We start from the raw sequence: 14,411 nt of genomic DNA, 5'->3' as shown, positions 1-14,411 counted from the left end.
CACCTTCTGTGGTGCGTTGGCTATAGTAGGCACCCACTGAGAATTTGCTAATTGACAAGGATTCGGGGTTCAATCTGATTTCAGCTTCTCTGTGCCTAAGCTAATGTCCTATGAGTATGCTTTATGATGTAGTATGCAGTTCCAGTTCATTTTGGGAATTTCAGGGTAGCCAGAAGTCAGCCCTTTATCTGAAGAGTGCAGTGGCTCTTCTGGCACAGAGAACAAGGTCGGACGTTAGCTTTAGTGCTATGGGGTTATTCCTGGAAATAATTTGTAGGTGTGGGCTTTCTCAATACTTCTGATTTTTTTTTTATTTTTATTTATTTATTTATTTATTTATTTATTTTTTGACAGGTAGAGTTATAGACAGAGAGAGAGAGAGAGAAAGGTCTTCCTTCCATTGGTTCACTCCCCAAATGGCCGCTACAGCCGGCGCTACGCCGATCCGAAGCCAGGAGCCAGGTGCTTTCTGTCTTCCTGGTCTCCCATGCGGGCGCAGGGGCCCAAGCACTTGGGCCATCCTCCACTGCCCTCCTGGGCCACAGCAGAGAGCTGGACTGGAAGAGAAGCAACCGGGACTAGAACCCGGCACCTATATGGGATGCTGGCGCCACAGGTGGAGGATTAGCCAAGTGAGCCACGGCGCCGGCCTTTGATACTTCTGATTTTATAATTATAGATTTACCTTTTTCTCTGCCTGGATCTTATTTTTTTTTTTTAAGATTTATTTATTTATTTGAAAGACAGAGTTACAGAGAGCCAGAGGCAGAGAGAGAGAGGCCTTCCATCCTTTAGTTCACGCCACAGATGGCCGCAATGGCTGGAGCTGCATCAATTCAAAGCCAGGAGCCAGGAGCTTCCTCCAGGTTTCCAACGTGGTGCAGGGGCCCAAGGATTTGGGCCCTCTTCTATTGCTTTCCCAGGCCACAGCTGAGAGCTAGATCAGAAGTGGAGCAGCCATGATTCGAACCAGCACCCATATGGGATGCTGGCACCGCAGGCAGTAGCTTTACCTGCTATGCCACAGCACCAGCCCCTGGATCTTATTTTTACAATCACCCTGTCTTTGTCTTGCATACCTGGGGTGAAGCAAGGTGTTCCTTCCTTAGTGTCAGGACTCTAGCTTTCTTCTGACTTCATGTGGTTTATATACCAGGGAATCCCGCAGAGGTGGGGATTCCAAGAATTCCTCTGTGGAATTCCAAGAACAACGTCCTTGCCTTATGCTCTCTAGTGATACCATGCGTTGCTTCTCTGTTTTTAGCTGCTCTCCACCAAACTGCCATATTGCCGTGAGAATGTGTGTCTAGCCTATGGGAGTGAATGGTCAGTGTATGCAGTGGGCTCCCAAGCCCATGTCTCTTTCTTGGATCCACGGCAGCCATCATACAACGTCAAGTCTGTCTGTTCCAGGGAGCGAGGCAGTGGTAAGTGTCCCACTGTGTTCATCAAGCTTACACTATGTTGACCTTCAGTTTCTGTGTGGGTTTCCAAACAAATACAGTCATGCATCATTTAATGATGGGAATACTTTCTGAGAAATGGGTCATTGTGCAAACATCATAGAGTACTCACACAAGCCTAGACAGTATAGCCTACTATACAACTTGGCTGCATAGTATGTACAAGATTGAGTAAGTGAGAGGCTATGTGTATGAGTGTATGTGTGAGATTAATTCTGACAATATTGTGAGAGTAAGTCTGACAGAGGAGAAAATGGTACAATCAAGAAATAAGACATAAGATACATGAGGCTACTGCTGCCATCATGGCATACTGTTTTATAGTAATCTTTTAAAATAAGTAGGAATACACTTTGAAATAACATTAATGATGGGCATTTGGTACAGCAGTTAAGTCAATGGCTAGGATGCCTACATTCCATATAGGAGTACCTGGTTCAGGTTCTGGCTACTCCATGTTTGATCCAGCTTCCTGATAATGCACACCCTGGGAGGCAGGTGATGGCTCAAATATGTTGGTCCCTCTTACCCACATGGGAGACTTGGATAAATTCTGGGCTCCTGCTCCTGGCATCACAGCCCTGGCTATTGCAGGCATTTGGGGAGTAACCAGCTGGTTAAAGATCTCTCTCCATCTTTCTGTCTCTTTGCCTTTCAAATAAAAATAAAAGTAAATGATCATTAAAATAACAATAAAAGGATAGTATTATAAAAATTAAGAGCACAGTGATGTGTTCGGTTGTTACCAGCTATCGTAGGCTCTTCATAATATGTGGCTGTACTACTTTACACAGCTGGCAGCATGGTAGGTTACTTTACACCAACATCACTACAAACACATGAGTAGTAAATGGCACTGCAACATTAAGATGCCTACAGTGGCTGATAGATCACCAGGTGACGAGGTGACAAGAATTTTTCTACTGCATTACAACCTTTGGGACCACCATCATATGTGCAGGAGCTATTGACCAGAGGCTTACAGCCCGTGACACTGTGGTGATCTGCATGGAACATGTGGAAATACTTGGTGACACAAGAGGGGAGCATAAGTACACACATACTGCAGCAGTTTCAAACACTACAGACAAACAAACGTGTTGCCACAGAAGCCTTGGTGGAAACCACCAGGCAGGATATTAATGGCTTCCTGTTTTTCCAAAGAGCCTTGCTTTCTGTCTTGTGGTCATTGTTGCCTGGGGCCCTGCCTCAACTACTATTCTGTTTATGCCAAAGGATCGGCTGGTGGGGTACAGAGGGGTCCACAAATTGTATACTGTAAATATGTGCAGTGTATGGTATGACAATGATACTTCACTGAAGCTGACAAAACACTGAGTTCTGACAACTAGATGAATTAGGCTTCAGTCTCCAGCCTCTCCTAGCATATTCCCTGTAGAGCATCGTTGTTTGTTGAAGGGAAAAGAAGAGAATTTTTATTTTAAAAGGCAGAGTTACAGAGAGGCAAAGGGAGAGAGAGAGAGAGAAAGAGAGGTCTTCCATCCTCTGGTTCACTCCCCAGATGGCCGCAATGGCTGGAGCTGCACTGATCTGAAGCCAGGAGCCAGGAGCTTCTTCCAGGCCTCCCATGTGGGTGCAAGGACCCAAGCACTTGGGCCATCCTCCACTTCTTTTCCCAGGCCATAGCAGAGAGCTGGGTCAGAAGTGGAGCAGTTAGAGTGAACCAGGGAATGGAAGACCTTTCTCTGCCTCTCAAATAAATAAATAAAATCTTAAAAAAAAAAAAAAAAAAGGTGGAGCAGCTGGGACACAAACTGGCATCCATATGCCAGTGTTGCAGGCTGTAGCTTTACTTGCTACACCACAACCCCAGCCCCATCCACTGGTTCATCACTTCCCAAATGACGGTAACAGCCAGATCTGTGCTACACTGAAGCCGGAAACCTAGAATTCCATCCAAGTCTCCTTCTTGGATAGCAGGGACTCAAATCCATAGGCTGTCATCTCTCTGTTACCTTCCTGGGCACATTAGCAGGCAACTGGATCGGAAGTGGAAGAGCCAGGACTTGGACTAATGCTGTAGTATGGGATGTAGGTGTCCTGAGCAGTGGTTTAACCCACTATACCACAAAACATTTTGGTTACTGTTAACAGGGGTGACTTTTATATAAAGAGGAAGTACTGGTTTCACAAATATTTTGGAGCCTCTCTTCTGTGCTAGGAGACATCTTTGTATCCCATGGAATTATTTGATGCCTGGGTACAGCAGTTGTGTTTTCTCAGTGACCCACAATGATTAGATGTCTAAAGTTCACCCTGTGGTGAGGAAGAATGCTCTGGTGTGCTTAAGTTTTGGGCTTTCTGTCACCCTCCTAACACACTTAATACCAGCTACAGACTTCCTGCAGTGCCCTGGTGGTAATTTTATATAAGGAATATAAGGAAGTCCTTGTTTATGTGATGATTTGTACATGCGCAGATCACCCTGAATTGCAGTATAGGCTGGAAACATATACTGGCAAAGAGCGTAGTTGTGAGTGATGATTCCGAAGTGGCGACGCAGGGAAGTTCCAGGCACACTTACTGTCTTTGGCCAAAAGCATCTGAGGCTTAGTCAGCAATCTGGCATTCTCCACGGCTGGTCGGAGGGCTCCTGTTAGTGCGTGATGGCTGCGGCAGCGTGGCACCAGGGTTCCCTGCTGTTGCATGAGCTATGTTTGCCCCTGGAAAAGCATTGTCCGATACTGGGAGGTGCAGTGCAGACTCGGCATTGGAGGAATTCAGGCGAGCAGACTGCTAAGCTAACGCTCTCCCTTCCCTTCTCTGTCTTTCAGGGATCCGGTCAGTGAGCTTCTACGAGCACATCATCACTGTGGGCACAGGGCAGGGCTCCCTGTTGTTCTATGATATCCGAGCTCAGAGATTCCTGGAAGAGAGGCTCTCTGCTTGTTACGGGTCCAAGCCCAAACTGGCAGGGGAGAATCTGAAGCTAACCACTGGCAAAGGCTGGCTGGTGAGTGAGCCCCGCTTGAGTTGATTGCCAGACAGTGGCAGAACAATTATCTCCCCTGTGCCAGCCCCTCCCACATCCTACCTCCAGGCACTCCTTAGAGCAGGAAAGGAATTTCCTCTAATTTTGCTTTTATGTCTCCATCTGTTGCCTGTGGTTGAACTGAGGCACAAGAAATCAAGTTGCCTGGCCCAGGGTTCCCCTGAAGTGGTAATGGAACAAGAAAGGTTAGGAATGTGCTGCCGAGCTGCCGGCAGATTATGAAGAGTTCTAGTCTAGCTGTTGGACAAGATCTGAACTGTGTGTACTTCCTCTCTAATGCTCAGTTGAAAACTGAGGCCCTAGTTCCCAGGAAAACCAGTCTGCCAACATCAGGTTATAGGTGCGGCGCCCTTCCACTTAAGGAGATCGGAATGCATTCATGTTTCTGCCCCATGGCCACAGGGTGCTAACCCGGTCTCTCTGTCTCCCTGTAGAATCATGATGAAACCTGGAGGAATTACTTTTCGGACATTGATTTCTTCCCCAATGCCGTGTACACCCACTGCTACGACTCGTCCGGCACGAAACTCTTTGTGGCAGGAGGTCCCCTCCCTTCAGGGCTCCACGGAAACTATGCTGGGCTCTGGAGCTGATGATCAGTGACAGCTGACTCTCCCAGAATGCAGAGATTTACACTGACTTCCATCCGCAGTTTCCTGGTTTCTTCTTTTGCCCCACCCCCACCCCCCCAACTGTGTGAGGCTCTCATATTTTAGTGAGAACACCAGGGTTTGTCCATAGTTTAGGCACTCAGTAGGAAGAAGCTCTGTACAGAAAGCTGAAGGGCTTTTTATTATTTTTTTTTCTTTTTCCCTTTAGGTAATCAGAATTGTACCCTTTTTTTCTTTCTGGCTTCTCAGCCAAACGTTGCTGATCCCCAGTTAGATGTTTTCGTTAAGTGACACACACTCTCCCCTCTCTTGCTTCTTTAGGCAGAAATGACACAGTCCTTCTCACCCTTACTTCACTCTTGAGAGGTAGGGCTCCTTTATAATTATGTGGTTGCTGTCAGACTTTCTGTGAAAGTTTGAGAGCCGTGTGGGTGTGTGTGTGTGCGTGTGTGTGTGTATGAGAGAGAGCAGGAGAGAGAGAGAGCGAACTTGCATGCCTGTAGGTACTGTGTGTCACTGAAGTTATCTGGAGTGAGGATTCCTTGTAATTAAAATATTTATAAAAGAAACAACTTTATTCAAGTCCAGCTTTGGGGCTAGTCTGTATCTTGTGCGTTAAAGTCTAACACTGAATATAGGAAGGAAAACACATCACCACTGGGAAAATCCTTGAGCGAGAGCACAGCCTTCCTGGGGCTTCCCATGCCGGGACTCCCGAGTGATCCAACCCTACCTGTCTTCCCAGCTGTGTGTCCTCCGGGTGAGGACACCTCTGTGGCTGTCACTTCCACTTCCCAGCTTCCCCTCCACTTAGCCGGTGGCCACTCCTCTGAAACCTGAGTCTGCATCCAGAGGCAGCTCTGCACACTGCAGAGCATCACAGGACTTGGTAAAGAGTTTGCATCCCAGCCTCCCTCTCCCTTCCTCCCCTCCAGCAAGACCTGGCCCATACTTCATGGGCTGGAGCTAGGGGTCTCCAGTCTGTCACGATTCTCATAGCTCCCTTGGCTTTGAGAGAAGACCTCTCTGCCATTCTTCCATTCTCCCCAATGGATTCTGCTGTTGCTTTCTAAACTGGGTTCAGTCCAGGAGGGTGAGGGTGCACAGGGGGTTTATCCATGTATAGTGAGTGTGTCATGCGTGGAATATTCATTTTCTCAGTGCAGTGAAGCTTGGGGTTGAAGCTCTCCCTCCTCTGTGTGGGCTCGGCCCTAGGTCAGTGAGGGGGTGGCTTGCAGCCAGTAGCATTGTGCATGTAAAAGCCTCAGCGTGATTAGTACTTGTCTGTTCCTCCTTTGAAACTGTGTTTTGTCTGAGGTTTTAAACTTGCGGGCAACTGACTCATTGTGAGGTCCTGTTGCTCCCTGGTTTTTTTATGCATTATGTGGAAGATAACAGCTGTCCCCACCCACAGATTGCTCCTCTAAGCACATACTCTGCTTCTCTCAGCATCTCCTGGGGAAAGGAAAAGTCGCTTACTACCGTACCCCAGAGTATTTGCTGCTCTCCCAGATATCCCTCCTCCCTGGGTGTAAGTAGGGAGGCTCATCATGGAACAGGGCAGCGGGGAGAGGAGACAGCAGGTTCCCCAGAGGGGTTGGCATACAGCACGCCCCACAGGTTCTGGAATTCTCATCTTCTAACCTAGAGAAATAGGTGCTATAAACAGGGAATTAAGCAAAATGCTGGATGCTATAAACCTTTTAATTGTCTTAATTTTTTTTCTATTATTAAACTACAGGCTGTAGATTTCTTAGTTCTCACAGAACTTCTATCGTTTTAAACTGACTTGTATATTTAAAAAAAAAATCTCAAGTAGGATGTTTTGTACTGTTTGCCAAGACCCTCTTCTGTGATGGGTAATGAGTTTGATTGTTTGAGATTTTCTGTTTTTAAAAATGTAGCACTTGACTTTTTGCCAAGGAAAAAAATAAATATTACTCCAGTGCAGAGTGGCTTGAGTGACTGTATATAGCCCATAGGTTGGGTGGGGGAGAGAATGAGGGTGCTCAAATGACTGGCAGGAAGCTTGGCTTGGGGTGCTGAGATTGCCGGGGGGGGGGGGGGGGCACAAGAATGTCTCAAGATCAGAGACATAAATAGGAAGACCTGCTTGCTCCTGATTCGCCACCGCACACCTCATCATTGCTCTGGGGTCCAGCTGAGAGTGGATATGCCCGGGGCAGGTAGTGTGGCTCACTGGCTGAAGATGAGGGCAGTGCTCATACACCTTACTCGGACTAGGAATGTAATTTTTTCTTTATTAGAAAGGTAGAAATCTTCCATCACTGGTTCACTCCCTAGATACCCTGAGACAGCTGGGTCAGGCAGAAGCCAGGGACACCAGATCTCCATGCAGGTTTCCCATGTGGGTGACAGGGATCCAAGTATCTGAGCTATCACCTGCTGCCTCCTGGGGTTTGCATTAGCAGGAAGCTGGATCAGAAGCAGAGGCAGGACTTAAACCAGGCACTCCAACATGGGTTGTGGGTATCCATCTCAAATAATATCAACCACTGTGCCAAAGGTCCACCCTTGGCTAGGGGTGTGAGCAAGGTGACCAGCTCCTGTGGTCAAGGTTGGTGATAGGCCCTCTCTGCTTCTGTGGATGATGCCAGGAGAGTGACTGCCAAAGCTGCTGCACAGCATCCTGGAAATAGGATTTTTTTTTTTTTCCTCCAGTTGAAACCACAGATCCTTGGTGCCCTTTGAAAGGGGAGGACCCAGGGGCCACAGTGAGTGATATTCCCAGAACCTGTTTGTGGCTATAGCTGAAAGAAAGGCAGGCTGCTGAGTCATCACCCTCCTTGCCCAGCCATCCCTGTAAACCCACCAGGGCTGGGCCACTGTGGCTGGGAAGGCAGTGCCTATTTCTCTGCCACGTGCCATTTAGTTCTTTTCTAGAGCAAGCTGGCTACAGCTCTTCTTTGCACCTGTTTAGAGACTGACTAGTTCAGAACATGCCCTCAAGGGAACCTGTATGATCAAAACCAAGTTAGGAAGGGGAATGTGAATGAGTTCTAATAATTTGAAAGAGAGCCCTAGAAAATGATGTTAAATTTTGGGAACAGACTGGAACTAGCTTTTCCCAAAATGAACTTAGAATGCCAGATCCGAAGCACTGCCAGTGTTAGCAGGATGTCCCATTGTTTTGGGGGAAATGTAAATTAAAACAGACAACTTCTTTACTCAGAGTTGTGGTATGTTACCATGAGACTCATGTTTCATGAATCATGCTCAGAGAAAGATGACCTAGGGAATGTGGGGTGGACCTGACTTGGGCCTCTGTCCTCCATAGAATCTTGGCCCTCCTCCCATTGTCCAGTCAGACTCTCCAGCAAAGTATAGATCAACAGAAGACCTTTGTGGACTTTATGAGTCCCTGTTCCTCCCAGCAATGCCTACTCCCAAGTCCTGAAAGAACTTCCTCGATCTTCTCAGGCCACATGCCTCATTCCAAATGGACTGCTGGCTCCTCCCATCATCTTTTAGGTCCTTTTGCAAAGGCTTTGGAAGGGAACTGAATTAGTAGCCCTTCAAGCTTCATGTATGCTGCAGGTCCCTAGCCCTGGGTGTCCCTACTAAAAGCTGAACACTACTTGCCATCCAGTCCTCTGTTCCAGCTGCTACCAGGCAGTTCCTACTGCAGGTACCCAGAAATAACAAGTCAGGGTGTTGGGACACTTAGCATTATGGCCCAATCTTGGAAGAGTTCAGCCTATGATCCAAGGTTCTTCCCTTTCTTTCAGTTGGCTAGTATCCAGAGACAACAATAGGGGCAGGGGACAGCATTGTGGCCCAGTGGGTTAAGGAGCCACTTGGTGATGCTGGTATCCCATCATATCAGAATGCTGGTTCCCAGCTACTGTGCTGTGATCCAGCTCCCTGCTAATGCACCTGGGAAAGCTGCAGATGGCCCAACTGCTTGAGCCCTTGCACCTGTGTGGGAGACCCAGAAGAAGCTCCTGGCTCCAGGTTTCCGTTGCTGTCATTTGGGAAGTGGATGGAAGACCTCTCTCTCTCTCTCTCTCTCTCTCTCTCTCTGCCTCTCAGTAACTGCATTTCAATAAAAATAAATCTTAAAAAAAAGAAGAAAGAGAAGCTCATGGAAAATGTGTGTTGTGCAAAAACATGAATTCAAAATGAACTTGGCTTTTAATTCCATTTTTCCCATGAAATATCCTTGTGTGTTGAGAAGACTGGAAGCTTCTGGGAGGGTAGAAACATGGGCTTCTAATTCTAGAAACTGTTGTCACTGGAAGGCTCAGGTTTCTCGGGTTCTCCTGCCGGTGCCTCAGCTCCACCCTAGAGACAGGAGCAGAGCCTCTAGAGAGAGGTAGCACCTGAACTCCAGAGGGGTTGTGCGCTCCCCGTGACTCAGCTCTCCGAGGCAGTGGTGTGAGCTGGCCGCAACTGGCCCTGGGTCGGGTCTCCCTGCTGCACACTCCTCTGGATTAGCATGTAATTGCTGAAGCCAAGTTTTGAAAGGATAATCATACTCATTAACTGAGCCCAGAGTCATGTTTACTGTGCTGTGTCTTCAGAGCTGTAATTAACATCCCTAGTGCTAGGGGCAGGAAGAAAACAAATGATCAAATTCTCTTAAAGAAAATAAACTTCCCTCACTGGTGGCTTTTTTTTTTTTTTTTTTAAATCTACTGGCAACCTGGATGGAGGACTGGAAATGATGAGGCTTCTTTGTTCTCCAAGGTCAAGGACTTGTGCCAATAGCCAAGAAGCCCATTGAGCTGGGTACCCTTGGCCCTGCAATGGGTCACAGGAGGAACATCTCAAATCTTTACACCAGCCCCTCTGCCTTTCTGTGTCCTTAAGCTAAAAAGACAAAATTACTGTCCCTGCCAATCATGCTTAAGGTTCCATGGTGGGCAGGGCTGTTTGGCTGTTTAAAGATGCTAAAGTTGGTTCCTGACAGAACACATGCCACCTCTCACATGCCACCTCTAGTGCCAGCTGTTCTACCCATGGACCAAAAGCGGAAGATGTGGATCCAGGTCTAGTTCTGCTGCTCATGGCCACATGATTTCAAACAAGTTTCTCTCTCTCTCTCTCTCTCTCTCTCTCTTTTTTTTTCTTTTTTGTAAATGTTATTTTTGTGAAAGGCAGAGTTACAGAGAGAGAGGGAGAGACAGACAAAGATCTTCCATCTGCTGGTTCACTCCCCAAATGGCCATAACAGCCAGGCCCTGGGCCAGGCTGAAACTGGAAGCCTGGAACTCCATCTGGGTCTCCCTTGTGGGTGGCAGGGACCAAGTCCTGGAGCCACTGCTCTCTGCTTCCCAGGTGCACTAGCAGGGAGCTAGATCTGAAGTGAGGTACCCATTACTTGACCTGGCACTTGGGGATGGGTGAGGGCATCCCGAGTGGCAGCTTCACCTGCTGCACCACCTGCCTGCCCCCAACAGGTCTGTTCCCCTTCTGGAGTTTTAGTTACTTCATTTTTTACAGTGCAAAGTTCACATTAAACAGATGGTTTCCTGGATGCTTAATATTCACAGAAACTATTTTTCTCCTGCAGGGAAGTCTAAAAAGAATAGAAAGTGATTCCTGTCTTCAGCAGGGAATAATAATGGGGCTTATTAAATTTTTGTACATGAGTCTTATTTGCCTAATGGCTTCCAATAAAACATTAGAAATTCTACAGGGTTGAATAGTGTCTTACCAAAATTCACATCCAGCCAGAACTTCAGAATGTGACCTTATTTGGAAATAGGGTTTTTGCACATATAATTATAATGATGAAGATCAAATCACACTGGGGGTTGACACTGGTACAGCAGGTAAGGCCACTGCCTTCGATGCCAGCATCCCATATGGGTGCTAGTTCATGTCCTGGCTGCTCCACTTCCAATCCAGCTCCCTGCTAATGGCCTGGGTAAAGCAATGGAAGATGGCCTGAGTGTTTGGGCCCCTGCCCCACGTGGAAGACCCAGAAGAAGCTCCTAGCTCATGACTCCTGGCACCTGGCTTCAGTTTGTCCCATCCCCAGCCATTGCAACCATCTAGGGTAGTGAAACAGCAGACAGAGGATTGATCTCTGTCTGTCCCTCTCTCTCTGTAACTCTGACTTTTAAATAAATAAATCTTTTTTAAAAAAGATCATACTGGATTAGGGTGGGCCCTTAAGTCCAGCAAGAGTGTCTTTATAAACGTTACCCACAAGATACAGAGAAGGCCATGTGAAGACAGGAGCAGAGATGGGAGAGCAGCGCTTGCAAGCCCAGTAATGCCAGGAGCCACCATAGCTGGAGGAAACACGGAGACAGTCTCGCCCAGAACCTTGGCAAGGAGCATGGCCCTGCTGGCATCTATTATTGTTGTTGTTGTTATTATTATCTATCTATTTATTTTATTTGAAGGGCAACACAAGAGAGGGGGAGAGAGAATGAGCAAGAGCTCTTCCATCCTCTGGTTCTCTCCCCAAATGCCCATAACAGCTAGGGCAGTGCCAGGCAGAAGCCAGGAGTCAGGAACTCAAGCACCTGAGCTGTCTTCCACTGCTGTCCCAGGCACATTAGCAGGGAGCTGGGTGGGAAGCAGAGCAGCCAGGACTTGCACCGGCACTCGTTGTAGGATGCCAGTGTTGCAGATGGTGGCTTAACTTACTGTTGCACAACGCCAGTTCCCCTTGCTGGCATCTTGAGTTCAAACCTCCAACCTCCAAAATGGTAATAATGAACTTCTGTTGCTTTAAAATCACCAAATTTCCAGCAGCCCTGGCAAACAAATAGAGGAGTACTCTGATGAATTTTTGGATACCAGTTTTAAATCCTTGAGATTTAAGGAAAAATGTTTTTCTCTTATGAGAAGACACATAGCAGTGCTAAGGCTTACAAAAGCAAAAAGCAAAGCTGAGAACCACACTTGAATTGGTTCTGCCTGGAGAAACATGTCCCTCCAGACTGAGGCAGTAATCCCAAAGGTGCTCGCCTCTGGTTGCTTTCTCCTACCTACCTTTAAGCCATCTTCTCACAGTCCAAAGTATTTGGATGCTTCTATCCTTGGCCTATTAGCCACTGATGTGCACAGCTGCCTGGAGTCTTCCATGATGGCAGGGGGGAGATGAAATGGAGACCTGAGATACCCCCACTTGCTTTCCTGTGGCACCTGCTGTGCCCTCCTGTGCAGACCTGGCCTTCCTAGTCGTGCACAATGAAGATCCCAAGGAAGACGGATGAGTCAAGAAGAGGGGAAGTATGAGTCATCGGGTGTCAGTGGTGTGGACTGTTGTTTCTAGGCCACTGGTGGATCTCAGTGGTGGCTGTGGTCTTAATGAGGGACTCTTCACCCATCAAAATGATATTTTTTAAAAATTGTATTTATTTGAAAGAGTTACAGAGAGATGTTCCATCCAAGTGTTCACCCCCTAAATGGCCCACAACTACAGGAGCTAAGCTGCTCCGAAGCCAGGAGCCAGAAGCTTCTTCCAGGTCTCCTGTGTGGGTGCAGGGGCCCAAGGACTGGGGCCATCTTCCTCTGCTTTCCCAGGTGCATTAGCAGGGAGCTAGATCAGAAGTGGAGTAGCCAGGACTTGAATCAGTGCTCGGCTCGTATGGGATGCTGGCACTGCAGGCCGGGGCTTAACCCACTATACCACAGCACCAGCCCCTATGATATTTTATTTATTTGAAAGTCAGAGTTACAAAGAGAGATCTTCCATCTGCTGGTTCATTCCCAAATGGCTACAACAGCCAATGATGGACAAAGGCAAGGCCAGGAGCCAGGAGCTTCTTCCAGGTCTCCCACATGAGTGCAGAGGCCCAAACACTTGGGCCATTCTCTCTGCTGACCTACCAAGACACATTAGCAGGGAGTTGGGTCTAAGTGGAGCAGCCAGGACTCAAACCAGCACCCATATAGGATACCTGTGCCACAGGCTGTGGCTTTACCTGCTACATCATAAATGCTGGTCCTCCAAAATAATATTTATTGTTTTGAAAATGTATTGATTTGGGCTGGCAGTGTGGCATAGTGGGTAAACCACTGCCTGTGATGCGGGCATCCCATATGGGCGCTAGTTTGAGTCCCAGCTGCTCCACTTCCATCTAGCTCCCTGCTGATGTGTCTGGGAAGCCATCAGAAAATGGCCCAAGTTCCTGGGCCCCTGCACCCACATAGGAGGCCAGAAGAAGCTCCTGGCTTCAGATAGGCCCAGCTCCAGCTGTTGCAGCCATTTGGGGAGTGAACCAATGGATGGAAGATCTCTCTTGCTGTGTCTCTCTCTCTCTCTCTCTCTCTCTCTCTCTCTTTCTCTCTGTAACTCTGCCTTTTAAATAAGTAAATAAATCTAAAAAAAAAAAAAAAAGAAAAAAATATTGGTTATATCCATTGGCCCAACATTTTCAATTCTAGGAATTTAAGAAAAGATTCTAGGCAAGCACACAATGACAGATGTCTAAGGATGGTTGTTGTAGGATTAATTAGCAACAAACAAAAACATTAAGTATCTAAGCTTATTAATAAGGAAGTTGTTAAATAGAAATTAAAAACACTCATGAATCAGTCTCATATATAAAAAAAAGAACACCAGATATTTTCTGCCTTCTAAGACATGTTGGTACAGCCGTTAGGACACCATTTGGCATACTCGCATCCCATATGTGAGTGCCTGGATTTGAGTCCTGGCTCTACTGCTTCCTATCCAGATTCCTGCTAGTATGCATCCTGGGAGACCCAGTTAGAGTTCTTGGCTCCTGGCTTCTGCCTGGCCCAGTCCTGTTTGTTGTGCACATCTTGGGGAGAGAACCAGCAAATGGACAATCTCTCTTTCTTTCTCTTGCTCTCATTCTAGCACTCTCTCACTCTGCCTTTCAATTAAATAAAATCTTTTTAAAAATTAAAATATTAAAAATAAAGGGAGAGAATGGAGATAGAATATTTATTGGTTGCTCCTTTGCTCCAAACCTACAATAAGGGTGGGCATTGCTGTGCAGTGGGTTAAGCCACTGCATGGGACATCTAACATCCCACATCAGAGTGCAGGTTTGAGTCTCAGTTCTTCCACTTCCAGTCCAGGTTCCTGCTAAGGCATCCTAGGAGGCAGTGGATGATGGCTCAAGTGTTTGGGGCCCTGACAAGCATGTGGGAGACTTAGATGGAGCTCTTGGCTCCTGGCTTCAGCCTGGCCCAGCCCCAGCTATTGTGGGCATTTGGGAAGTGAACCAATGAATGAAAGGTCTTTCTCTCTTGCTGTCACTCTCATTCTTGCTCTTGTTCTCACTCTGCCTTTCAAGTAAATAAAAATAAAAACTAAAACAAAACAAAACAAAAATCCTGCTACAAAAATTCCTCACTTCCAAGGCTGAC

General features: G+C 47.1%; 1 protein-coding gene across 2 annotated transcripts in view; it reads left to right on the top strand.

The window, feature by feature from the left end:
• DCAF12 (DDB1 and CUL4 associated factor 12) overlaps positions 1 to 7,037 on the top strand; it is a 40,051-nt gene extending 33,014 nt beyond the window's left edge. For both annotated transcript variants that reach the window (XM_002708028.6, XM_089299865.1), the window contains exons 7-9: positions 1,265 to 1,427; positions 4,259 to 4,437; positions 4,911 to 7,037. In XM_002708028.6, the coding sequence (XP_002708074.3) occupies positions 1,265 to 1,427; positions 4,259 to 4,437; positions 4,911 to 5,069 (501 nt within the window). In that variant the 3' untranslated portion in view covers positions 5,070 to 7,037. The remainder of the gene's footprint in view (positions 1 to 1,264; positions 1,428 to 4,258; positions 4,438 to 4,910) is intronic.
• Positions 7,038 to 14,411: the final 7,374 nt, after the last annotated feature.

Source organism: Oryctolagus cuniculus, chromosome 1 (assembly GCF_051225735.1).
Source record: "Oryctolagus cuniculus isolate XC-2025 breed Fujian yellow rabbit chromosome 1, ASM5122573v1, whole genome shotgun sequence".
NCBI lineage: Eukaryota > Metazoa > Chordata > Mammalia > Lagomorpha > Leporidae > Oryctolagus > Oryctolagus cuniculus.
This window is presented reverse-complemented; position numbering and strand designations above follow the sequence as displayed.